The sequence below is a fragment of the Bemisia tabaci genome, chromosome 1 (genome assembly GCF_918797505.1).
Source record: "Bemisia tabaci chromosome 1, PGI_BMITA_v3".
NCBI classification, from domain to species: Eukaryota; Metazoa; Arthropoda; class Insecta; order Hemiptera; family Aleyrodidae; genus Bemisia; species Bemisia tabaci.
In genome coordinates, this window is record NC_092793.1 from 48,644,622 (window position 1) to 48,671,444 (window position 26,823).

General features: G+C 35.5%; 1 protein-coding gene across 1 annotated transcript; it reads right to left on the reverse strand.

Annotated features, from left to right (window-relative positions):
- Window positions 1–967: 967 nt before the first annotated feature.
- IntS3 (integrator complex subunit 3) lies at window positions 968–25,968 on the reverse strand. Its single transcript, XM_019054040.2, has 18 exons — window positions 25,775–25,968; window positions 24,202–24,369; window positions 23,403–23,665; window positions 22,337–22,608; window positions 20,710–20,855; window positions 19,588–19,819; window positions 18,594–18,673; window positions 18,112–18,304; window positions 16,721–16,861; window positions 15,631–15,760; window positions 13,858–14,004; window positions 12,475–12,675; window positions 11,678–11,759; window positions 10,108–10,267; window positions 9,157–9,367; window positions 8,325–8,509; window positions 5,063–5,394; window positions 968–4,385 (listed from the first exon to the last, which is right to left on the reverse strand). Exons 1-18 carry the CDS (start codon window positions 25,850–25,852, stop codon window positions 4,311–4,313), a joined length of 3,096 nt encoding a protein of 1,031 aa, XP_018909585.2. The 5' UTR covers window positions 25,853–25,968; the 3' UTR covers window positions 968–4,310.
- Between the last annotated feature and the right edge of the window lie 855 nt (window positions 25,969–26,823).

A 26,823-nucleotide genomic window follows, 5' to 3' on the forward strand; every position in this document is an offset into this window, starting at 1 on the left:
AATGCACATTCTATGAGAAATTCGCTCCTAAATTACAATTTTTAAGCATGACAGAGTCAGTTTGAACTTTCTGACTGCAATGAAGAGCCATTTAATTTCGGAACTCTAAGTAAATACTTTTTCTCAAAAAAGCAAATACACTGCACTTATACGCCTTGTCTTCCAAGCCCCTCAAGTTTACTATAGCAAGTGGAGAAAAATAAGACAAAAAAGCCCAGCAATTTGAAAAGTTGACAGACTTCAAAAGCTAATTTGGAGATCGGTTGTTGTTCTCTCTTCCCTGAGCACTCATTTACTCACTGGACTAAGTTCTTGTCTCACATTTTTGTTCGAACTCAAGAATGATTGGAGTTATTTTATGAGGTGAAATTAGCTTCTCTTATTTTTTGCTGTAAAGTTGGGAATTCAGCAAAAAAAAATTTGAACAAGAGTCACTCTAAATAAGACTACTTGCCTCTAGTTACTAAGGTTTCCGTCTTGACGACTCTTTACAACAATGTAGGAGTAGCAATAAAAATACATGAAATAAAAGAAACTTTTTCCCTCAGTTTCAGCGACCCGCGATTATAATCAAAACTTACAGCTCTTTAAAAATTGAAATGCTTTTAGTACATTAAGCAGATTCCTCTACATGAAATTCATCTACCTATCTATAATTTTACACAGGATAATGAAATATCCTTCCAGCGATAAGCTGAGAGGCAAGCCTAGTGTTACAATAACCTACATTGCAAGTCTTGCATGGATTATTAAAATTTTCAGCTTTCTTAAACACTGAAAGTTCTACAAACAGAAACTTTTTTGAAAAGCTGCTTTGAATTTTTTGACTGAGTGGAAAACAAAGTCTGTAATTTTATTTTTGGACAGCACTTGTTATGTCTGGAAGGTAGAAATCCGTGCAGGATTAACATTTACAGAAACAGAATAATTTGGATATATGAAAGCTTGGAAAATAAGAACGAAACAATTTCCACAGAAATCATTCATATATTTGATACAAAATAAGTCATAATTACAAAATATCAATTTTGATGTTTTTATTCATTCGTTAATGTATTTTTTATTTTTTAATTTTTTTTTCTTCTTACTGAAACATACAGAATGATTTCAGCTAAATTGACTCGACTGTGCAAAAAGTGAATACATTAGGAACTCATTACTCACTGAGTATGAGTATGCTAAGTAGGTGCAAAACTTTCTACTTAAAGAAGGTAGGGCTGTGACATCAAAGCTCTGACATGGAATCACCCTGCCTTGAAAGAGGTTGAAAGAGAGGTGTTGAAATGGATTATCAAGGTCTGCAATATATAAGGGGAAAAAAGGGAGTAAAAGAAGGTGTATTTAATGTGAACTCTCAGAAATTGTCAATCGCAAGTCAAAAGATCGTGCATAAATTCTTTCATTCTGAAACGTGGACCTGAGAATCATGTGCTACTATTTTTTGAGGTGATGTGGGGCAAATGCCAAACTTTAGGTTCTCACAGAAAATAAAACTTTTTGATGCACTGAATGTCGTTTCAACCTAAAAATTGTAACCTCTCAAATCGAAATATTTCGGTGACGCAACGACTTATGGAAGAAAACAAAGCCTAATGAAATTTTTGAGAGGACACGTGACAAATACAAAAAAGGGTAAAAAAATGTACCGCTCTCTTAAAATTATCCTCAAGTTTAAGGAAAAGAACAAGGGACTTTTGGAGTTTCTTGCGTGCAGGGATTCAAAATGAAATTTCATTTTACTGAGAAGTAAAAATTTCATTTTCTACGAAATTTCAACAATTTTACAAGTTAGTATGTAGTCATACTGAAAATTGACGCAGCACACTCTTTCAGAAGAATGAAAAAGTAAACAACTAAATAAAGTTGCTAATCAACGGAAAAATACAGACTGTTGTACCTTAAAAATAATTGAGTTGTTTTGATGTACCAGCAGATGCTGATTATTTTTTGCCCCATGCCAGGGAGAAATCATCTATGTAAAATCTTTTCGATGATTTCATTAATAATATGACGATCCTAAAAGTTAACAGCTTAACAAAAGGGATTGTATGTTACATGGCTGATAAAAAATCTTGGAGAGTGTTTTGGCATTTAGAAGCGATGTAAATGTAAAGACAACATGAGAGTTCCATGAGACCGTAAATATTTGCTTTATTGATGAAGAAAGCACCTGCCGTGAAGGTTGCTCAAATAACTTGGCCAGGATATTTCAGCAAAAAATTCAACAATTACCAAAATAATGTAAAGCTAAAAAAAATCTGAACAAAAGCAGTGAAGGTATGACAGATATCAGGCGAGGCAAGGCAAGGCTTGGAAGCAGCTGTTTTGAAGGGATTTGTAGCTGTGGTTTCAGGTATAGCTGATGGATGTGGTTTTTGTCGTTGGGCCCCCAAAATTCCCCAAAAACATGCCTGAAAATTTCCTTTGATAATCAATAATCATCAGTAGTATGAGGAATAATTGTCTGCCTGCTGCATATCATACGTAGATGGCATGGCGGATCAGTGCTTGCTTTTAGGTGGAAAAGACACAGGTTTGAATCTCAGGTTAGCCTTTTGATTTAAAAACTACCTTTGGATTATACTATGAGTATTAAAAATAACCCTCTTTCCTATGATCCTCTCCTCACAAGAATAGAATTCAATAATATTATCATGAGAGAAAAGCTTCTACTAGTTTACAAAAATTAATTATAATAATTGCAAGTTCCACAGGTGGAGGCCAATCAAAAGTAAAAATTCCACAGAATGTCATGCTCATGGAAAGGAGCCAAAGTTTGAACCAAAGTTTCTTTTTTTTATTATTATTATTATTATTTCCCTTTTTTTTATTAAAACTTAATATTCATAAAATTTGAAGGTAGCATTACAAACAAAAGCCCTGCTGCCTGATTGTTGAAATTTATGTGGGCAAGACAGGAATCGAAAATCGACATATTACACAGCACAGATAGAGCTATGTCTTGTCTTATCGTGCCAACAAAGTCAGTTAAAGTTTCAACAATCCGGCTGCAGCTGCAGATTCGAACCTACAACTCCTGTGCCAAAAAGCGAGTGTTAAGCTGTTGCATGGCCACTGAAAGATATACAACAGGCTTTTTAATATTTCTGATACTGGGGTTATCATCAAAAAGGGCTGATCGAAAAAATCTGAAAACCACAGCCAATAAATTGTCCTTGCACTTACTATCGCTGCAATCCACATTAAAATCAGAGGCGGCCACTTCTGAGCCTCCCACTATGAATGGTACGACAAACAAGATTGATAACCAAGCTGAAAGTGAAAACATTGACTTTTACATCTACAGACTTGAGTAAATACTTTTCGTTTGCCATTCAATTACATTCCGTCGTGATATTTCTGGAACTGGGTTAAAAATATCTTTGAGATTTTCAAAAAATATCTGCATGAATGTATAAGAGGTTATTACGGGTAGTTTGTGATCTTTTTTTGAATTATGTATTATGCATCTTGAATAGTTTATATTTATATCAGTCCTTTTGACTGCCTAGCTTTGTATTAATTTACCTAACAATTTTGAAATGCCTGCAATTGCCCACTCTGTCATCTGAGTCCACGTTAAAGTACTATTAAAGCTTACATCTTACAACGACAATAAGTTTTAAGGTCTCTGAGGTTCCACACCAAAGTAAAATGCAATTGTATGGCTCTTTAGTGAATTTTTTCATGCATTCATAAAACAGTATAAAGCAAATCAATACAATTTATAGAATCTAAATAAAATTGTTACGGACAAAATGTACAGCATTCTTTATCACGGCAAATCGAACAAGTGTTTGAGTGGACAAATAGTAATTCAAGAACTAAGAGCAATTGAAAGATGTTAAAACAAAAAAAAAAACAAAAAAACAATGAAATTGTTAGTTAAAAAAATTAAAATCACATAACAGACCGGATTCACTAGGAAATCGTAAAATAAAAGTAACAATCATTGCTTAATCACTATAGTCATAAAAGAGGGGAGGAAATATAGTCACCAGCAGTCAAAATAACTGAAATTCATTCCTCTCATTTTCAGGACTTGATTAATTCAAAATCTACACTACACACAGCTTTCAGAACTTCTGCTTCTCTGCGGAAAAATGCAAAGGCAAACCGAAAGAAGTAGCGGGCTTTGCTAAGTTAGACCTGAGGAGACCTTGCTGGAAGTGCCAGAAACATCGAAAAAATGTTCCGTTACAAAATTAAAAAAGGAGAGAGGGGCGTGGAACTCTGTACAAAAAACCAATTTCATTAAACCTATTGGTAAACAAGTTGTAGATCAAAATCTAGGAATTACTATACATAACTTAATCACTATCTGAATTCACAGGATTCACTTTTCGTCTTTTTTTTGTTTGCTTAGGTTTAACTATCTCTTCTTCCTGAAAACAAACGATGAAAAAACAAATTGTATTAAAACCCGACCAAACAAAATGAACAGAGAAAATTTTGAAGGAGAAAAATACAATTTTTGAAGAAAATTTTCAGCTGATAGTAAAAATAAAGTCGCTCTACAACGCACTCTGGCGTTCTACGACACCCAAACGCCACATATGCCTGTCTTCCCAGAGATTATCGGGCAACTGACACCGCAACATCTCTTTGTCAACGCCCTGCCGCCAACCCTTTACGGGACGTTCCAGTTTTCAGCTAATATAAAGTTTAATTTATGTCTAATACTCAAAAATGTTAAGTTCTTGATTTTTTTTCAAAAAGATTGCAAGAACCGGCTGCAATTTTTAAGTGCTTGCGTTTTTGACTATAGAAAATGATACTGGGATATTTTATCTACCAGATAAGAATTCCAACAACCAATGCATTGGTAATTCACCCAGTTACTTTGTTTTCGTTGAAACAAATAAATTAGGAGCGGAGATTTTTCAACATCGCAAAGGCGATACGTCGTTTGGGAGTTTCACACTCATTATGCTTCTGATTCAATTTTATTTTAAAAGTTTCTGGCGAAGGTCTAGCGTTAGCAAGGACTTCAATGGCTTTGAGAAGTTTTCTAATTGTTTCTTCTCAAACTACAAAGGCAAGGAAAAGAAAAAAAGGTTACCTCGCTTGATTCATCAGAGCTATCAGAGAACTTGTTAGATCTACTGGATTTCGATTTATAATTGCTACTGTTGGTCTGTGCTTTCCTTCCTCTCCCACTGCTCTTCCCTCGATCGGTTGTTTTTGTATTCTCTGCCGGCTCTAGTAATGCAAACAGGTTACTATATAAAGACCTCTGCGTTTCCGTGCAAGCATACTGGGCTGTCTGTAAAGCCCGCTGCATGGCATCAACTTTCAGTAATGATTTGCACGTGCTGTGGACCCTATCTAGATGTCCCAGGATCTTTTCTGCACTTGGTGGCGATGTTCCACCTTTAGCACCGAGGCCTTGCCCTGAAATACAGCATGATAATAATTCTCAAAATTATAATTAAATTTAGCAGTTTAAATTTTAATAAAGAAGTTTAAACTTATAATTAAATTTACAATTTAACCCTCTTATCAGGCACTTAATTTATCAAGATTTTATCAGTCCTCAGATTTTTACCTCGAATACAGAAGCAAAAAAAAGGGGGAAAAAGGCCGACAGAAATGAATGGAAAATCTTTTTCTCAGCTAGCACTTGATTGAATAAAAGTGGAAAAATGCATGCATTTTTTTTTTTTTTTTTTTTTTTTTTTTTTTTTTTTTTTTTTTTTTTTTTTTTTTTCACATCACAGTCAAAATATGAATTCAAAAAAAAATTTTCAACAGCCCCATTGTTCCTGAGATCCCCAGACTCCAAAAACAAACAAAAAAATAAAAAAATCAAGGAAATAATTTGCAATATTGTACATATATGAAGTCACTCCTACAATGCATTCTGGCATTCTGCGACACCCAAATACCATTTATGCCTATCCTCCCAGAGGTTATCGGGCAACTGATACCACAACATCTCTCTCTGCCGCCACCCCTTTATGGGACGTCCCCGTCGCCTCTTCCCAGGTGGTCCCCGTCGCCTCTTCCCAGGTGGTACCCAATCCAAAACTTATTTTGGCAACCTCTCTTCTGACATTCTTTGCACATGTCTATACCAGCATAACTGCCTGGACATGACGTCGAGCACGATATCTTTTGAAACCTTCATCACCTGGCGAATTCTTTTATTACGGACACGGTCCCGTCTCAAAATGCCGGCAGATCGCCGCCAAAAATCCATTTCAGTTGCCCTCAACATTTCTTGCGTTCTTTTCGTCAAAGGCCACACTTCATTACCATAGAGCACGATACTTTTAACAATGGCGTCAAATATTCGGTGCTTGTTTGCCTTTGAAATGCTCTGATCCCAGAGCACCCTGTTCATCATCACAATGGCTCTCCTGCCCTGGATGATCCTTTTCCATTTGCAACATTGCCAAACAAAAATATCGACCGAGTCACGGCCAACAACTTGGGAAGTTTCAGTTGTAAATGACAAGACGAGAGAAATAAAATAATTCAGGGAGCCTTGCTGTCTAGTATAAAAATTGTTACTTGTAAATTGGACTTATGCATATTTGCTTTTAGGAGGTAATTTACTGAGTTTCTGAACTGACAAAAGATAATTTAAAAAATACCCAGGAACTAGGACTGTAAAAATTTAAATGATTATTTGGAAAAAACATTGAGTTTTCATGAAAAAATAGAAGAAAGAAATAAGAAAAAGGGTTAGAGGATTACCAGAATCAAGAAAAGGAGAGGGAAGACTATCGAGGGGATTAATGAAAGGGGGGTAATGGGTGCGACTGGGAAAGAAATTAGAAGACCAGAGAGAGGATTGATAGTCCATCCACAGAAATCCTTTGAAAATAAAACAAAACATGCAAAATGACGTGCTAAGGAACAAGAAATATATTAAAGAAAAGAACAAAAAAAGAAAAATAAGTCGTATTTTGTTCGGAGACAACACTTGCAACATGTTGTGAAAACATGCAACAATCGCATTTTGTTCGAAGTTGTATTGTGTCGTGGGGACGGGGCTTATTTTCATGCTCAAAACTTGGGAGCCACTGAAGCAACATTGCTGCGCAACGGCTGCAATGTGCTCAGAGCAAGTCGTTTTTATGTTGTTGCCCAAGAAAACGCTGTTTTCTTACCTAAAATTCGAATTTGCTTTCTCATTGATTGTTCAGAATTCGTAAAAGAAACAAGAAAAAAACAGAAACAATTTGTTGTTTCGAACAAAATACGTCTATAAATGATTCACAACCAAACGGATTTAATCAAAGTCAGCCTAACTGCATTTCACACTGCCTAATTTTTCTCATGTTTTTTTGTTTTTTTTTCTTTCTTGTTTACCAACAAAGAACTAAACTACTTAATCTTACTTACTTAATACAAACTAACATACGTTTCTTCCTACTTAACCTTAAAAACTTTGCGTGACTTCATCGTAGATTATAAAGAATGTAATCACAAATTTTAAGTTTAATAAAGTGTTGCTCAGAACTTTGTTTAAATAATAAAATGCAGAGAAAATTAGGCAACGTCTGATGTGATTGGTTTCATGTGGGTTAAATCTGTCAACCAGGCAGTACTTTTTTTTGAGATAAAAGCAACTACCCTTAGATTGCACTCTGCTGTGACAAAAAATTTGCAAAATGGGTCACTAAACTAAACACGAATTTTGACCTGCATATACATTTTGGGTAAATGATGCGCACAGGAAAGACGTGAAAAAATAACTCAGAAACTGAGAAATACTCGGTTCAAAAGGCACAACTTTTCCGCAAATTTAAAACGCTCCGGTTTTGCGCCCAACCAAATGATGTCATCCGGCATCAATCAGAAGCTTAACTACAACTTCCATCAAATGTTTTCCTACTTTAAACAGAAAGAATTGAATCTTACTTATCTGTAGTAAACAAGCAACGATTCCACATTGAAATACGTTTTATTTGAACAAACATCAGTGGAAAACGAGAGGAGATAGTAATTTTACTGCTGTAGTGCATCATTTCCCTGACATCCCTGGTCACCTGTGTAGGAATGCATATTTGTTCAGCAGAGGCACGGTTATTTTTGAGAAAACACGCTTTTTTTGTCAGACAGCTTAAAAAATTTGAGGGTGCGATGGTCTAAAATATTACCTTCCACAAGTGTAATTCTAAAAATGTGCACCACAGAGCTTTGCCTGATATTTCTAACTCAGCACACGTCAGGGATGTGCAGAAAATGAGTGGAGGACACCTCATAGGTGGTTAAGGAACAAACAGGACTCAAAAGTCGAAATGTATCTTTACCCATGTTTTTAAAACACATTGTAAGGCTTATTATTTTGTAGAGAGTCAATAGAAACAAACCTTGCTGTCCTCGCTTTCGTTTGTTTGGTGACACGGCTGGACACCTAGAAGAGAGCAGGTTCCCGATGATATCCCCCAGCGTTTCATAATCACGGGACCAGTGTTGTAACATAGTGACGGTAAATAGATCGGTCAAGGGTCGTGTTTCCCGACTCAGGACCTGACGAACTAGTTCTGAGGTAGGCCTGAAAAAAGGGGAGATCAATAGAGTTTACATACAGTAAGGCCTCGATTTATCAGATTTCACAGGACCGGAGGCCGGATCCGTTAAATCACGAAATCCGCTAAATCGCTCTAGTCGGTCCTGCTGAAGGGACCGGAGGATCGATCCGTTAAATTGCAGAATCCGTTAAATCGCAATCCGATAATTCGAGGTCTTACTGTACTTAAAAAGGAATACTAAAAGGGTCTTCTACACATTGCATAGCTCCTCTGATGCAATGGCGTATCACTGTTTTTACATTAGGCTTGAAATGCATCAAGTTATGTGGAGAGCAGGACTCCCACGGAATTTAGATTTACCGAAGAATTATTAATATTTCTTGGGAAGGAACAATCTTTTTGATTATGATTGTTATCATTTAAAAGCATTTCTTTTGGGAAATATGCTTTAGAACGGTTAATCATACATTAGAGAAATTGACAACACTTCAGAAGATTTTATAATTATTTCGATAAGGCTGTCTTACATTTCTCTCTTGCCAATCTTGGTTCTCAGCAAATAAAAAACAGTGCTACAAACATTAGAACTGCTATGTGCGTTAAAAACGTTGATAGTGTTGGAGAGTTAAAATAGACAAGAAGATGTGATTCTTGGTTTCATTTTACTTACTTTTCACGTTTTAAAAGCAGCATTATTGATGTCAAAGCTTCTGAATGATTTTTGTAATCCAGCCGAGGGAGGACAGAAAGAATATTCGTTAGAGAAACATTATTATGAGCTAAGACTAACTGCCAGAAGCAAAACTGCTCAAATGTTTCCCAATTCAAAGAAGCATTTAGTATGGGTATGACCGCATCCCCTCGGAACAAAACAAGTCGACCTGCAAAGGAAAATGCTTGAATGAAAAATTAGCATAAATGACATTTAAGATATTACGCTTGATGTAGTAAATCATGCCAAATATTTAGGTTTTCCTGGGCCATCAGTTTTAATTAAGTAAAGCACTTGAGACTGGATAAAAAAGAAAAAAGAAAAAATTTCGCAGGTTTTGGATATTTTACCTCGAAGTTCGCCAAAATCATAGAATATTTTCTCCTACATTTTTTTATTTCTTCAGGTGGCAAATCATACTAATCTTTTGCAAGAGTCTATTTTGAAAATCACACTGTTGAATTTCACTGGAGATTTGTTAAAAAGGTCCTTTTAATGGTGCAATATTGATGATCGCCTTAAACTTCCTTTTATCAAAATGTGGACCATATGAAGCTTCCCAAGGAAAGGAGCTGATAAAAAAAATGACTTTGAGTATGGCCCAAAGTTATTGAAACAAGTGGATACTTGATACCTTATTAAAATTTTTGCTCGGTGCAACAGCAATTTACGTTTGACATCTGAGCTGGGAAGGGTAATAGACAGGGTACATCAAATCAACTTTTAAATGGGCTGCATTTTGCATTTCATATCAACAATATCTGGCTCAGGTTAGAACCGATCTATGTAACATTAGTTTCCCTGTGCACAGAAGTGTTTTTTTTTTTGTTATTTTTACAGATGGCCTAAAATTGTAGTTCCTAATTGCAAAATTTAGTCCAATTCTTTATGAGAAAACATGTATGATACCTTGAATTATTAGGCAGACAAGCTCTTGCAGTTGCCTAGAATCACAGCACGATACAATAAGGTGAACTAGTTCTTTGTTGTTCAATGCTATACTATTGAACTGCCAATATATGCTTGGGGCAAGCCAACATAATAAACTCGGCTCATAATCTTGACAGTGCTGAAAAACATAAAAGGATGCACTTGAAAAAACTAAGGAGTGAAAATAATAATCGATCAAAAGTCTTTCAGAGAAATGGAGAATTAGAATAATTGCTCTTCGATTCGCCAATGATATCTTCACACGCATGATAGTTCACTGCCTTGATGAGGTTGTGTAATACCATCTAAGCATACCATTCAACGAGAGGTTAGTTTTGAATTTCTTAGTCAATGACACTGCACTTAAGTGTAAAAAAAAAACGTAAACCGCAGGCAAGAATTGATGCAAATCTCATAAACTGTAGAAATGCACTTTGGCACTTGTACTCTGGATAAGAATTGTTGTCACACACTAAATATGTATTTCACACATTTCACAACAAACCATTACAGCTCCTTTGAGCAGGAGAGCTTAACTGTTGTCCATGTCTAAAATCAAGATAGACACAATTTACCAAGACATAGAATTTAGAGCACGCTCGATATTATTGAAAATTATTCAAAACCTAAAATGTACCGCTGCTTCTTCAAATGCTAGGGAAATTTACCTTGGGTTGAACAAAAATACCTTTGTTTTTGACCAAGAGATTCTAACTTTTGTGAGTCTTTCTCATCAGTTTTTGTCAGCAAAATGGAACATTGAGATGATATTGAATTATGATTTCTGTACTAATAAGTTCATCGGTTCACATCCATCATTTCATCAGCAAAGCTCTTGTCTGCCATACTTGTGCCTCTTCTACAGCATACTGGGGTATTGAAATTCATTTAGACACCAGTTACTTTCTTATTTAGTTTTTTCTCAGACTCACTAAACACTTGATTTTCACTAAACTCTTGATTATGGGATCATCTGGATCGATTTGGCAAGTGCGCACCGGTGTGTAATTGGACTGCATTTTGCAATTAGGAACTAAAATTTCTGGCTCAGCTATAAAAACACATATGTCTATAGAGAAACTAATGGTGTAAACATTGTTTTTAAACTGAGCCAGAAGTTTTAGTTCTGAGTTGCAAAATGTGGTTCAATTGATCTTGGGGCAGTCCGATTTTTTACAATATAAAGGATGCTACTTTCGAGTGAAATTTTCTATCATATAGAAATTTTTTGGTTCTTTCACATCGAGGATGGAGAAACGCGATGTTTTAGAAAAAGAATCATCTTCTTGATTACGTGATGTGCTTTAATTTATTACTGTGAGTACGTAATTGAGTCTTGTTCCCTCTATCAATCAACCATATTTCTTCCTTATCCTGATGGGTTCGACAACAACAAGAATACTTAAGATCAACCTAAATATGATATTTTATCGGTCCATTGAGACTTGTTTTAACCTTGGGACATGTGCACGTTTAGGAGAGAAATTGGCTTAATTACAGATCGAGCGGAACATGATAATGCAAAAACACATGAGAAACTTATTCTTACCGTCAAATCACCGATGAGACATGATTCTAATTCCTTATCTAATATTTCACAGAATTGTTTATATACACTGGCTCTTTTGGATCTACAACATCAAAAAAGAAATTTAAAAACATTGATTAATACAGCAGGGGTTTTTTTTTTAGAGAACAGTTTTAGATAGGAAGGTAAAACAACTTTTGTTGTCGATTAATATGCTCTAACGTATTTCTTGCGAACTCACGAGGAAAACTTCTATTTCTTTTCATTCATTTAGGTACTTTCATGATGTAGAATCTCCTTAATTTTAGTACCTATTACTAATCTCAGTTGCTGAATATTTCATAAAAAGCAAACAGCCAATTTTGAGACTTCATTAAAGCTGTATTTCTTTACATTGAGAGTTTATAGAAATTACCTTGGATTCAAAATTAGTTACTACTTAACAAATACTTCATTTAACACAGATTTGTTGAAAGTTGGTTTATCTGCAACTGGCAAAATCAGTCAAAATCAGGGCAGAAATGAAGTCGTGGAGGTTTCCAAGTGAATTAAAACCAAATGAGACACAAGACAAGGTATGAACTAAGATCTTCCGCCAAATAATTGTTCTACAAAATTTTAGGTAAAGTATGATTCACCTGACAGGAAGTTTGAAAACTCACTAATTGAGAGGATATAAGTATTTCTGATTAACATCAGTTAAACTTTGAGAGCACAAAGGACATCATTGGTATAATTTGTGCTTCATTTGATCAGTGTTGAGTGTGTAACAAAGGTAACTTCAGGGTTTCCCAAATTTACAGGATGAAGGCACTTACCCACTGGATTTGCTCTCTAATTGATCAGGTGGCGCAGTAGCCTGGAGATAATACAAAAGAAGATATCCTATTTTTGGTTGGCTATTATACATTTCACTAAGCACGGTCAGCAAAGGCTGCCTTCGAGAATCCTCATCAGAATACTGTGTTAAGCTGCGATACATCACAAAAATAGGTCTTTCTAGGCTATCTTCTATACTCCTGAAAGAAGAGAACAATACAAATTAAAACTTAATTAGTTTATTAACATAATTGAATTTTTCCGAAGAAAATTTCTATCATTTTCAACACACCTGGAAAGAATGAAGGAGTCGATAATCGCAGATCGGAGTCAGATATTGTTTGTAGTCCTTTGACTATTTAAATTTTTAATAGTCCACAAATAGTTTGCCATTGATTAAACTCTTGAAAGTCACAAATCACCTGTAGGTTGATTATTGGAATTCATGGACAAAGCAGACCTAAAGTAAATGAAGCGATCCCATTGATTGAAATGGGTGGTTGTTATAGAAAAGGGGGAAATTGAAGGACTAACTATAGAGTTCCTTGTGAGTTGCTGTTAGTGAGTCTATTACTTACCTCCTTATTCCATTGCAACCAACCGTTTCTGTTGATAGGATTGCTCCATTTTCCCTAGGTCTTCTTAGTCTAGGATTTTGTCTATCAATTTCAATGATCAGCTAGCTGGTAAAGATATGAGTCATGAGTGACACATGAACTAAAAAAAACGCATGTCGGTTTGTGACGTTGCCAACTTCCTGTCCTTCTTTATTTTCTACACAAAAAACTACTCTTATCTAAGTTATTTCTTGAAAATTTTAGTTGCTTGAAGAATACTCGGTAAAAATCTCAAGCTATGATGTTGGTTTGGTTTCTCTTGAAAAAAATAAGACAAGAGCTGAGATTTTAAAACAACTTGAACAATACGCGCATTTTTGCAGTTGCATTGTAGATTTAGGTCATGGTTGATGACTGTTCAACAAACTTAAAATCAATCACTATAGAGTTTTGAAAAAGTTCCAATGAATTTATAAAAACCGTAGGGGAAAAAAAGAGATAGAAATTCATTTGACTAATTTAGAAAGAGGTAAAAAGTTTTCTTAAGAACAGTGGCATTTGTAAATCAATTGAAGGACTACACATGGAATACCAAGAAATTTGACGCCGGCTGAATTTCGATATTAATAGATATGTTGTTCAGTATGACTATTTAAGCACCATGAGCTTTCCAAAATTCAAATTTTTTAGCTCTCTTGAAATATTGATGAATGTGAGAGAATACCGATTTCACATTAACTCCTAAAAAAGCAGTGCAATGATTTTTAATCCTTCTTATTGAATGAAAGTAAAAACAGAACAAAGCTGCGTTTAGAAAAGTCTTACTCTTTGGACAATTTTTCAGGTAAAGTCGGCCTGTCAAACTGTTCATCTAAAATGGTGCACAAACAAGTGCTGAGGGCCGTCAAAGTTTCATTCTCTGCATCCTCATCTTGCAGTAATACTTGGATCAATTTTTCCATTGCTTCACACCTTGAAACCAATGAAAAAGACAAATTAAAGGTGATACAATTTATAACACTTCATTAACAATTAAGCTGCTTCGCTTGTCAGCTATGGTTTTCTTGAGAGGCAATATTTCTGCGGTTATCTAAAATATGGATTTGTTTAACACTAAGAAAAGGAGGTGATCATTTTTTATTTGGTTTTTTCTTTTCTTGAAGAACATTCTGTTTGATCGGTGTTTTATATTTTCACCAAAGTTAGAAGAATCGAATCAACTATTCTCTAATTTGGCATAATACATCTATGAATCCCAGAAATTTAAAAATCAAGGTTAAACTTAATTTGTAGACTATACTGATTCAAAAACTGGATGCGTAGATTTTACGAAGATTTATTTTTTTTTAAACTTTTCTCAGATATTTTATTCCTTGATTTTAGTAGGTTGCATGACATTCAAAATTTCTAAAACAACTGATTCACTTTCCTGGTAATGAGAACTTAATGATGAAAACTGACTTTTCCTAAAAATTCCTTGAAATTTCATATAAACTTCCCAACTTTGCAAATTTCCAGACTGTCAGAAACTTGCTACAAGCCTGAAAACTTTGCTATGTTGTGATTTTTCAGTAAAATAACTTTGTTTCACTGTATCTGACAAAATGCTGTCATTCTTATGATAATACGGATATTTCATTCATGTTTTGGATGTTCATTTCAGTTTAAGATAACATGTATAATGTCGTACGTTCTGTTGATTGATTTTAAGTAGGGCTGTGCGAATATTTGAGTTCAAATAATTTTTCCGATATTCGATTTGAACTCGAACGTAGTAACCTCGAATAGTCAAATTATTCAACCACATTGACAAAACTTTGAATATCTAGAAAAGAAGACCGAATATTCTTACATTCAGCCATATTGATGACGTACTACTAAGAACTCGATCTGGCGCGCAGTTCAAACTACTCGTTTTGAGGTTAGGTAAACCAAGGCCAACGTTTCATTGGCTAATACAGCGCACAGCACTCACACTAGAAGGGTCAATTCAAAATTCACGCCACTTGAGTTCCACCTACTACGTCATCAACATGGCGTACAAATGGGAGAATGTACTAGCCTCCATAACCTACCCTCCTCCGCCTCGCGCGGCACAATAGCCTTTACAATGTTGCTAGATTGTCTTTGCGAGATCAGCATTGAGATGAAGTAAAAATGAATAAAATGGATTTTCGGACAGTAAGCAGCAGTTTTACAGTTCTACGACAGTTCAATCAAATGCTCGTCCTTAATTAAAGGAAACAATTTTCTCTCCTTTCTTTTCTTTCCTCAGCAAATCAAAATTTATGCAAAACCATTTGATAATTAAATGAATTTATTTATTCTTATTCTTTTGCTCTATAATATTAATTTCTTTATTCAAAATTTGAATGTTAGAAAGAAAAAAAAAATTTATTCAATTTTTACTTCCACCAACACAAAGGTTGGTTTTGGTCAAAAATAGGTAAAAACTAAAAATATTCGATTCGATTCAAAACTTTTTCAAAATATTCAATTCAATTCGATTCTACATAAAAAAAAACCATATTCGCACAGCCGTTATTTTAAGGAAGCTAAAAAAAAGCTAAATCATGCACAGCAAGATGAAGTACCTACTTTTTATCATTATCACTTTCAAGATGTAAATTTTCAACTGCTATTCTTAAATTGCCTTCTAGTGATGCAGCAATGTCTAGTTGAGAATCTGATCGACTAGGTGAAGATTCGCTTTTTAACCTCTTCTTAGCTGGAAAAAAGAGGACAAAATCAGCGACATACAGACAAATAATAAAAAAATAAAAATACTTCCAACTAGAAAAAAATCATTAGAGGATTCAATATTGGAGGAGTAACAGTCAATGATCAACATTGCGGCCGGCTAATTGAAATGGTCCGGCTCATTTTCATTCGTGAAGTTAAGAGGAACTCTGTCTTATTTTCCATTCTTCTTTAAAAACCAGATTCAAAATTACAATGAGGCATGGGCAAGGAATTTTTGCAGGGTTGTACTATAAATTTACCAACTTTAAATATTGTGAAAAAAACCGAAAAATTCATTAAAAACTTTAAGCTACCCAAAATTAAACCAATCAAAAGTTGAAAGTTGAGTTGACACAGCAAGGCAATTCCTGAGGCTGAGCTCTGCCGATTAGCAAACGCAGTTGCCTGGCTGACTACGTCAACAAAGCCTCTTAAGACTATCGTTTTAAACAACACTCATTTAAGACATTTTTGAAACAAGTTTTCTATGCCATTTAGGGATAAATAAATCTGAGGGAATTCGTGCAAGCTCAATTTACTACAGAGTAATTTTAGAAAATAAATTTAAAAAATTGATGCCACTGTTAAGGCTGCTCTAGGTGCCAGTGTTAAGTTTTCAGTTTTTTTCTTTAAAAAAAAAAAAAAAAAACTGAAAACCTCTCCATTCTCGTAGGCAACGAGCAGGCAAATTTTTTTTCTTCCTGTGCAAAATTGTGGTTAAAATCACGTCCAATTCACAAAGTTGCAGCAATTTATAAAAACAGAGCCATAAAAAATTCAACTTTTTGAGATTTCTGGGGAAAAGGGGGCTCTTTAAATGGGTAGGCTCAGAACTTTCAGCATCCCTGAATACTTGGATTTGAGATGACGGATTTTAATGTGTACAAAAATAAGATGACACAACTTTGGCTGACACAGGAGACAAGAATAAATAAAGGCTACTTACAGAATATGGATTCCTCTTCGTCATGATTGGCAGTATCTTCTTCATCGCTGAAAGTGGGTTCAGAATCCGAGTTGATTCGGAAAGGGGTACCTGGTATCACAGTAGATTCTACAGTTTCTTTAATACATTCAATTTTGCTGCCTGAAAGTAAAAAAGGCAATGAGTTCTGTGACGAATTGAACAAAAACAGACTGGTAAAAGTGATTACCAACTGCATTTGTCACTTTGCATTACAACATACAAATAAAGAAAATACGAGGGTCATCCAAAAAGTAAGTTCACCCCTTTCATATCTCCAAAACTAAAAGAGATAAATCAAATCGGTAAAAAAGGACTTCTTACTTATATCCTCAGCTCTTCATAGGTACCAAGATTTTTAAATTTGGACCACTGGTTGCCGAGATATTCGATTTTTACGTGAACAACTCCCAGCCAGTTCCGTCCACCAAACGATGCGCTGCGATTCCCGTCACGCTACCTGAATTGACTGTGTTCCCCACACACCTACGTAGGAATAACCAACTCAAATATTCTAAGATTGGCTTTAAAACAATCTTACCTTATTTTTCGACGTAATTTCCGTTCCTATAGATGCATTTTTCATATCGATTCTGAAGCTTCTTAATGCCGTTTTCAAAGAACACTTTTGGTTGACTCTTGAACCAGCCATTGACTGCTTCCATCACCTGCTGATCGTTCTCGAAGCGCTGGTCACCTAGGTGCTTCTTGAGTTGCGGAAAAATATGATAGTCACTCGGGGCAAGGGCTGGAGAGTATTAGGGATGAGGTGACATCTCCCACGCAAATTTGTCCAACAAATTTTGGGTCTCTTTCGCCGTGTGAGGTCTGGCATTATTGTGAAGGAATAGGGGACCACGAGACAAGAGACCCGGTCGTTTGTTTCTCATTGCCAATCGCAACGAATTCAATATTCCACAATACCGTGGTGCATTGATTGTACACCCTTTCTCCAAATAATGGACGAGAAGTACTCCTTGAGAGTCCCAGAAGACAAAAGCGACGCTACAGCGCGCGGTGCATCTCATATCAGCGCGTCGTTTGGTGGACGGAACTGGCCGGGAGTAGTTCACGTAAAAATCGAATATCTCGGCAACCAGTGGTCCAAATTTAAAAATCTTGGTACCTATGGAGAGCTGAGGATATAAGTAAGAAGTCCTTTTTTACCGATTTGATTTATCCCTTTTAGTTTCGGAGATATGAAAGGGGTGAACTTACTTTTTGGATGACCCTCGTACAAATACATGAAAATAAAGAAAGAAATACTTGGAAATATAAATTGATAAAATTGATCCAGAATAAAGTTTTTTCAGTTATAGCACAGAAACAGTTTCAAACTGCAAATTCTAGGGTATAACTAGCCATGAACATACCTTCTACTGGTGGTGGAAAACAAAATTCAAGAAAATGTTCACGCACGCTTGCCCTCAACTCCTTGTCTAATTTATCACTATCAAATATTGGACATAAAGAGGGAAGAACTCTTTTCTCCAGAATCTGCCGTAAGGATGAGTAAACACCGTTTTTCACTTTTTCCATCAGCGGTGGATAGAAATGAGGAATGATCTGAAAGATAAAATAGAAATATACATTATACATTACAATGTTTATATACCTTCACATACTCAGTAAAATACCATTAACAATAAATTTGTATAAATGTGACTGTCCACCGGGAAAAGAAACCTCCCAGCCAAAAAAATCAAAATTATAATGTCATAAGGGAGAACTTTGAAACAAATTTTGCACAAGAAAATTCACCAATAAAGGTCAGATTTACAGGAATATTAGTGGGGACTTATTTCTAAAAATTTCTTTGTCAAGAAAAATAGTAAGACCGAAGTATGAAACTTACTCGACATAAAAAGTCCAATAAGGATGCAGTGACAGGGGGGTGGTATTTCATTGAGTGATGCATGACTAAAATGGCAGGTTCTAAAGAAAGAGAAAACAAAAATAATCAGACAATACAAGTGACTACATAATCAGGAGAAAAAGGTAAGATCGAGAGGTAAGAAAAATCCATTTTTAGCGACTCATTCTGTCCACATCATCACTGCATATTGTATGCTTTGCTCATTAAAATTTTATTTGTAGCCTATCAAGAATTGGGTTGGACCTACAAAAAGTCATTAGAGCGGCTGAGAATATTTACTTACAAAAAAGGAGAGGTGAAAGTGTTACATTTTGTACTCAAAATGAGTGAGACTTTTATTTTAATTTATGTGTTATGTATAACTCTTGAGTGGAATACTTGCAGTAGCTTGGAAGGAGACTATTTTGGGGTTCATCGAATATTTATATAAATGATGAAACAAAATTTGCGAAGTGGGCACTGAAAGGGATGGAAATTTGAAAAGTTTTGATACAATAAAAATGAGTCAAAATCTAAAAAACAAGACTGAGCTTAAAGATTATTTTTGCAAACATTTTATAGAATCCCGTTCAGGATTGCCACAGAATTTTGAAAATCAAATTTCCTGACATTTTCCTGATTTCTCTAACTCATTTTGGTTAAAGTTCCTGACATAGATATGCCAGATGATTGGAGAGACGAAATTTAAAAATGTTTCCACACAAAATCTGTTATTTGGAACATCACACCTACTCTAGGAAGCGAATGAAGGTGGCTTTACAATTTTTCCTCAACACTTTTTTCATTTCCCTTGAAATTTCCAGGTTATCCCTCATTTTTTAAAATACCCTGACATTTCCGGGTTTTCAAATATTCTCTGACCGTTGCAACCCTGCTCAAAAGATGTGAAGAAGAGTAAATAGGAGGAAACTAAGTTTCTGCAGGTTTTTGCATTCTTAGTCATGACGATTAACAAATAAAGTCTTACACTCACCGATATTCATTATGTTGTCTTTTTCACTATCAAAAAAAAACCAGTCGTAAAACAAAGCCAGCTTAGCGTTTGCGGCAGCCACAGTAGATGTGCATGTGGTTAAAAGCCAACCTATGATTGCCCAGCGAGGAATAATATCTGAGCACAATAATTCATTCGTGGGGTGGATCACTCCGACGATAAACCTGATCAGATCGCATCTAAGTGTTTGCGATTCGGGGGTGGCTAAATACTGTTGAAAAAATTGCAAAAATATTAAAATCAAGAGATAAATTACATCAATCCTTACAAACTTAGATCATATGTTACACAGCATTGCTGTATAGTCCTTAAGGTTTATGGACTTGAGTTTTGAAGAGGATGAATTACCTGCCATTGGTCTGTCAAAGGTATATTGGCAGAGATGGAAAAAATTGAGGATCACCGATTTTTTATCTTCAATCACATATAGAGACAAACTGGGCAAGCCTTTGACCTCCTTAGAAATTAAGAGCGCACTTTGACAATTTGGAAAATTTCATCTAATTTGTCATAGGGATCCAATTTTACGAGATTTGCTATTAGTTGATGGACTTTGATAACTGGCTTTTTTACGAGAATCGGTTTTTTTACAAGAACCTGTAAAAATTTGGAAGGCAAAAACTGTTCAACCTGACCAGTTGCCTGACCAGTGCAGAGATGGAAAAAATTGAGGATCACCGATTTTTCATCTTCAATCACATATAGAGACAAACTGGGCAAGCCTTTGACCTCCTTAGAAATTGAGAGCGCACTTTAACAATTTGGAAAATTTCATCTAATTTGTCATAGGTACCCAATTTTACGAGATTTGCTATTAGTTGATGGACTTTGATAACTGGCTTTTTTACGAGAACCGGTTTTGTTACAAGAACCTGTAAAAATTTGTAAGGCAAAAACTGTTCAACCTGACCAAAAAATTAGATGAAACTAAAAAAGAACATACAACTTTTATCCTAATCAGTAAAATCCATTCAATATAAAGGCTTATTGTAACATGCTCAGCTGACACACTGTTGTACTTTTTTAAAATATTTTACATATGCCACTACTTATAAGTGATAAGCCACAAGTGACAACTCAGATCATTGATTTCTTGCTTACCTGTCTCTGATACCAGTCCTGGTACCTCTTATGATTGCCAAACCTCACCGATCCAGAAAGAAAACATAGTTTTCGCTCCATTTCAGGCGTTAGCCTTGATTGTAAGAATCGTCTTGAGGTTCTCGTTTGAAGCAGCTGAAGTACTCCTAAAGGAAAGAAATGAAACATTACTACCTAAGTTGCACGTATGAATGAGAGTTTGAAAGACGTTTGAAAGGAAGAATGTTGTAATTTTACTGGTAAACTTAATTTTAAATTCTTAAAAAGACTATGAATCAAATTTATAATCCCTGTTCTTGTGGATAATTATATTGTCTAACGTTACTTTTGATTCTTAATTAACTTAATTGAATATAATTTTAAATCATGTAGATGGGTACAATACATATTCTTGCAGTAGTTACTTTAATTTTGAATACCTACAATTTGTAATAAAAAAATTTCGTTCATCAACCTATACCTGGTCAGAATTTTTACAGGGTTTGATTTGTTCTTACACAATGGCACACTAGACAAGGTCTGAAATGGAAGAAAACATTACATGTTTTCTCTTCAAAATTTTAAATTAATAAAAACAGTTCATACAACGAAAAGTTCTGAAATCAACCCCTGAACGAGGTATGAAGAAGTCTTTTAAACGCAGGTCAAATGGAAGTTTGATTTTACAAACAACATCTTTTGTATTTTTGCCACTTAACCAATGTTAGTAGAGAACACTTGTATCTTATTCAGGGGTTGATTTTCAGACTTCCTGTTGTGGGATTCATTCTCCTTGTGGGATTTTGAAGAGATAACATGCGGCATAGGGCTTGAATTCATACCTTGTAGAGCTGTACCATTAATCGAACGTTAATTGTAATCGCCATTAATTTGTTTAGTCGTATTCGTAATTGAATTAAAAAATAGATCGTGATTGGGTCAATTCATTTGACTTCACGAAGTTTTGAATTTCCTGCCACGTTTTGACTTTGAAATTCTGCCGCACTCGTTCGAATTTGCATCACTAGCGCACTGCTAGCCACCAGTGGTAGAAAATTGCAATAAGTGACAATCCCTTGAAAATATCTGCACTGGGCGTATTCCATGATACTTTTGATGGAAAAGGCTGGCGGTCCATCAAAATAAAAAAAAAATGTATAAAAAGTAATACCCAAGTTGTTTGCGGGTGGACCAACATGCCCTGTTGCAAATTTTACTATTTTATTATCATCAATAACTTTCTCCCTCGTGTTATACCTTTTTTCTCTTCTCTCAGAGCCAAAAAGCTGGAAAAAGTCTAGAGTTTATTTTCAACAGAATGGATCTTTTAGAAGAAAAGACAATAAGTCAACCTTAACAAAAAGGAGATAAAAAAAATATTTCAGGAAAAGTAGTCAAGTAGAAGTTCAACTTTCGCAGTCTTAAGGAAAATTCTTCAAGAATTCATATTTGATCACAAAGACTAAAGAATAATGATGATGACAAAAATGTGATCATTTTTTACTTTTATCATAATTTTAATGCAAATAGTGCAATAGACTTTGAATGTGATTATCTTTATTTGAACCTTTTAGTTTTTCAGATATTTATTCTTGGCACTGGAGAATGAGTGCACCTGAATAGGTTAAAATGAAAGATAACGACTTACCAGTGAAATTGGGACTTAAACTTTTGGGATTATGTAGGATATCTTTCCACAGCAGTTCAAACTCAGGAATTTTGGCGACACTCTGCAACAGTCTGACTAGATCTCGGCCAATAACTAAACACTCATTGAACTTATCACGGAGTAATGGTACAATAAAACTTATTTCTTTTTGCCTTAACGTAGTGAGACCAGGATTGAAATGATCTTCAATAAACCTAAGGTAAGAATACACGACTGATGCAAGGAGCAGTGGGTATTTTTCTAGCCATGGTCTGAAAAGGAAATAAGCAAAAGGATCACTTACAATACTTTCAATGAGCACAAAAAGACAAGGTGTAATAAAGAAAAAAAAAACTATGTGAGGTAATAAACTCACTTATTTATGGGTATCCAAACTTGAAAAAGATATGGAGAAATTTTCTTGAACTCATTATCTAATGGCAATGTGGGACTGTTACTATCTATGTATGTGTAAACTCTGCACTGCATGTTGCTATCATTATAGGGAATTTGATTTTTTTCATCTGTCTTATCTTCCTCACCAGTGAAGAAAAAAAAGCACTTTTCAATCATCGATCACATGTTGCAAAATTTCCACTAGATGGTGCATTAAAAAATTCTGAGAAATTCACTATTCAGCCCGCTTTACTCGAGATTGACAAATAAAATGTTCCAATTCGAAAAGTTCATACTGCTTAGGAGGTTGTGTAGAACATCATATCAGATAATATTGAAATTTAGCCAGCGCTTAATTTCTTGGTAATATGTGCGTAGTCCTCTCTGCTCATATTATGCAGGACAAAGTGTTCTGCTTCAATGCATATCAATTCAAACATATGATGGTCAACATATCATAAAAAAAGATAAAATACAATTGTTCCTAGAAGAGAAACAACTAAGTGACAAAGCAGGTCATTAAAGAAATACAGTTCCATTGAAGAACTGTAATAAACTTATCAAGTCTCACTTACTACTAACTAGAATATAAAGTCTCACCAATTAACAAACTTTCATGCTGTTGGCTGGAAAGAGCGAGTATACATTTATTTAATTACTCACAACTCACCTGTTTTCTTGAAATATGTCTAGAAGGTGTTCTACAAGGAAGAGATTTCTGGGAGAGATATCACCGCTTGCGGCATGCCGTAATATATTCCAACATAAAGTGTCAGTGCCAGGCACAGCATTTCGAACAAGCTCTCTGATTAACCAGAGCAACTGAGCTCTGACTCTATCCTGAAGACGACTCCATCGTTCAATGATTTGGGAAACGTGGGAAAGAACTAATGCTAGACCATCTCTTGAGACCAACGTGAGATCTCTGTACCCCTGCAAAAAAAAAAAAAAAGTCTTGGTGACTGGAAAAATGAGACAAACAAGTCATTAAGTATGGTAAAATGTCAATAATCTATCTCTCATTAATGATAAATCACATCATTTTCAGTCAAAGTATCAGGAATAATGCAATAATTTCGACTTATCTAGTGTCAAAATTGCAGAAAACCGAAGGTTCACTTGAGTTTGAGAACCTAAATTTTATCAATATATTGCAAAGCAAGAAAACATAACATACTTCTTCACTTTTGTATTTTTCAATTGCTTGCTTAGTGGACCCCATCCTGAAAACTTTCTGAATCCTACCAAAATGCTTGTTGGGTTAACTTACTAAGGAACCATGTTGTTCCTTTTGAACCACCTTCCCACTAGAGTGGATTCATCAGAGAGACAGAAGATGAAGGAGATGCATCTTTAAACAAGAGTATTCAAGAGGAATATCTTGACTAAAAAAGTTAATGCAAAAGATATCATTCTTCATTTGAACCGGAAAAAAAAAAAAAAGAAAAAAAAAAAAAAAAATTAAGTACCTTCGCCGCATTCTGGGGCTCTGATAAAATTATCACCAATAGCCCGAGTGATACAATTTCTTCATGTGCTTTGTCTTTGCAAATAGCAGAAATCAGGGCATTTTGCGCTTCTTTTTCAGAGAGATTATTGACAATGCCCTGAAGTTGTTGATAGCATCTTTCGCATTTCTGAAAACAAAGAAGACAAAAAGAATTAAAAAAGGGAATATCCTCAGAAATTCAGAAAATTTCATGGGCAGGTGCCTATTGTCCCTGGTGCTCTTAAATAATAGCAGTGAAATGGTTTCACTTGATGGCCTTTGGATTTTACTTGTGTGATAAGGCAGCTTTTGCAACCCTAAGAGTAGGTATTTAATGAAGGAGTGATACCAGTGTAAAATAGAGAGAAAAAAAAAGTTCATAATTCAGTATGATAGGTACAGATGATAAATAAAGACCACCATTGTCCTGTCCTCCATGTAGATCTAAAGCACTTAATATGAAACTTTCATCTCCTTTACATTGAAAAATATAGGAATGCATTTGACATTAGAGGTGAGTATCTTGCATTTCAAAACGTATGGCGTGCATATGTGGGACCACAATTGCTGGCATTTACTTTTCCTATGTTCTGATTTGCATCCATCGAAGTACTTTAGGGTAAAATTGGGAGTAAGTTTTCTTCTGCTACCTTAGCCCATGAAAAATTATTTAGTGGTGTTAATGCAGAAATAGTTGGGGATGTGCACAGAGTACATAGAGTCGTAATGCAAATGGGAGAGCTGGCGCCATGTTCTGCTCGACGAATTCCGAGCCCGGTGTGCGCCGAGTTCGGGTCGCTTTTTCAATACATTTTCGATCCAAAGTGACGGTGTGAAATACGTGGTGATTCCTATCTCCTCTGTTGTTGTTGTTGTTGTCTTCGGATGGCCGGGTACCCGTGTATCGCAAACAATCGATTATGTATCGAAAAAGTGACCCGGCGTCACACAGGAGTCTCGGAATTCGGGACATGGAAAATGCTTAGAAGTGGCGCCAGCTCTCCCAATTACATTACGACTCTATGTACTCTATGGGGATGTGTCCTACTCAATGGAGAGTTTAACCGTAAAAGGATGAAGTGCATGACTTCATAGGCAGATTAGTAAAAAAACTGTTCTTCTCCATTAGAGTAGGGCTGTTTTGAGAACTCACAGCTATTAGGAGTCATGATCTTCTAGGCAATATCCACCAAAGCTGCGTAGTGCATTTATTATCGTTGAAAAGAAAGCAAGAGAGGGACCTCCCTTGAAGCGCTCAATTTAGTCTACCAGTATCACCGTTGAAAATTTCTCTATTTTATTAGAGTGATGAAATAAAACTGGTGAGCTAATCAGAGTACACTTCCGTACTTATAAAAATAAGTTTTTAGTGAAACAAATGAGGGAAAGGTAAGCAGTAAGAAAGGGTAAACAGTGGGGAGAATCCACATTTCAAATTAACCTCTCAAACTTGATAGCGCCCCGTTGCGGATTAGGGGCGAAACACCTCCGGGAACTACTTTATTATGGCTGCCTCTGTCAACTTATAGATGAAATGAAATACACGCATTTACCTCGTCAATTTCATCCTTTTTGGGATCTATGATTGTAGTGTTGAAAAGCCTCGATGTACTGGGTTTCACTTGATCCATTTCACAAAAAACTAAGCACTTGGTCACCGAAAACTGACAATAATTTCACGCACCCTAGACATGGTGCATACATCATTTCACATTGAAATGCATCTACCAATGGCGTATGAATATGAGCGTGGTGTCAATAGATGCGTTGTTAAAGTCCACAACTGTCCAACGAAGATTACCCGCTGAGCGTTGAGCTCAACAAAAGCGTTGGTAAATTCTGGTGGATTTACCCGTTTTCCAAGATGGCTGCTCAGCAAACTGCCCAACAGCTCAGCGAAGTTTTTAGCTGCTGGGGACAGCTGCCGAGTTTGCTGGGTTGTTGTTATGTTATTTCTTACATCCATAACCACCATTTTTTCGCACTTCTTCGCCACATGTTCGTCACCAGACTGACTTGCAATTGCTTATAATCGTTTATTGCGTCAATTTCGTAATAATGTGGGTGTTAATAAGATTTTTAAGTATTAAAAATCTTAAATTTCAATAAAACTTAATCTCTTGATGCGTCTAAATTGAGCTGGCGTCGTCGTTGAGATGACGTCAATCCTGCTGAGATTCGGTCATTTTTGTTGGGCAGCAAAAGTAATTTAACAACGCACCTAATGTACAATTCGTCCAAATCAGGTCACGAAAATAATGAAGACTTGATGGTCGTTCGAGGATTTTGAGTTCACGAATGACGTTTCCAATGCTCATGCTGGGCATTGGATGATGTTCTCCCAGTAAGGAGTAAAATCTCCGAATACGTACTTCAAATTAATTTCTTTAAATGATAAGGGTTTGAAAAAATGAATGATCATTTAGGTATTCCTTTGTAACTACCACAGTCCTATTATAATTATTATTGTCCCAGTTTGATTTTTTATGTCGCCATCTTGAAGTTTTGTGACGCCAGGCGGGTACCACTTTTGCCAGGCGACTACCGAATCGGTAGCGCGTAGCCGGCGTAGCGCGCGTTTCAAATCTTTGCCTGCTCTCAT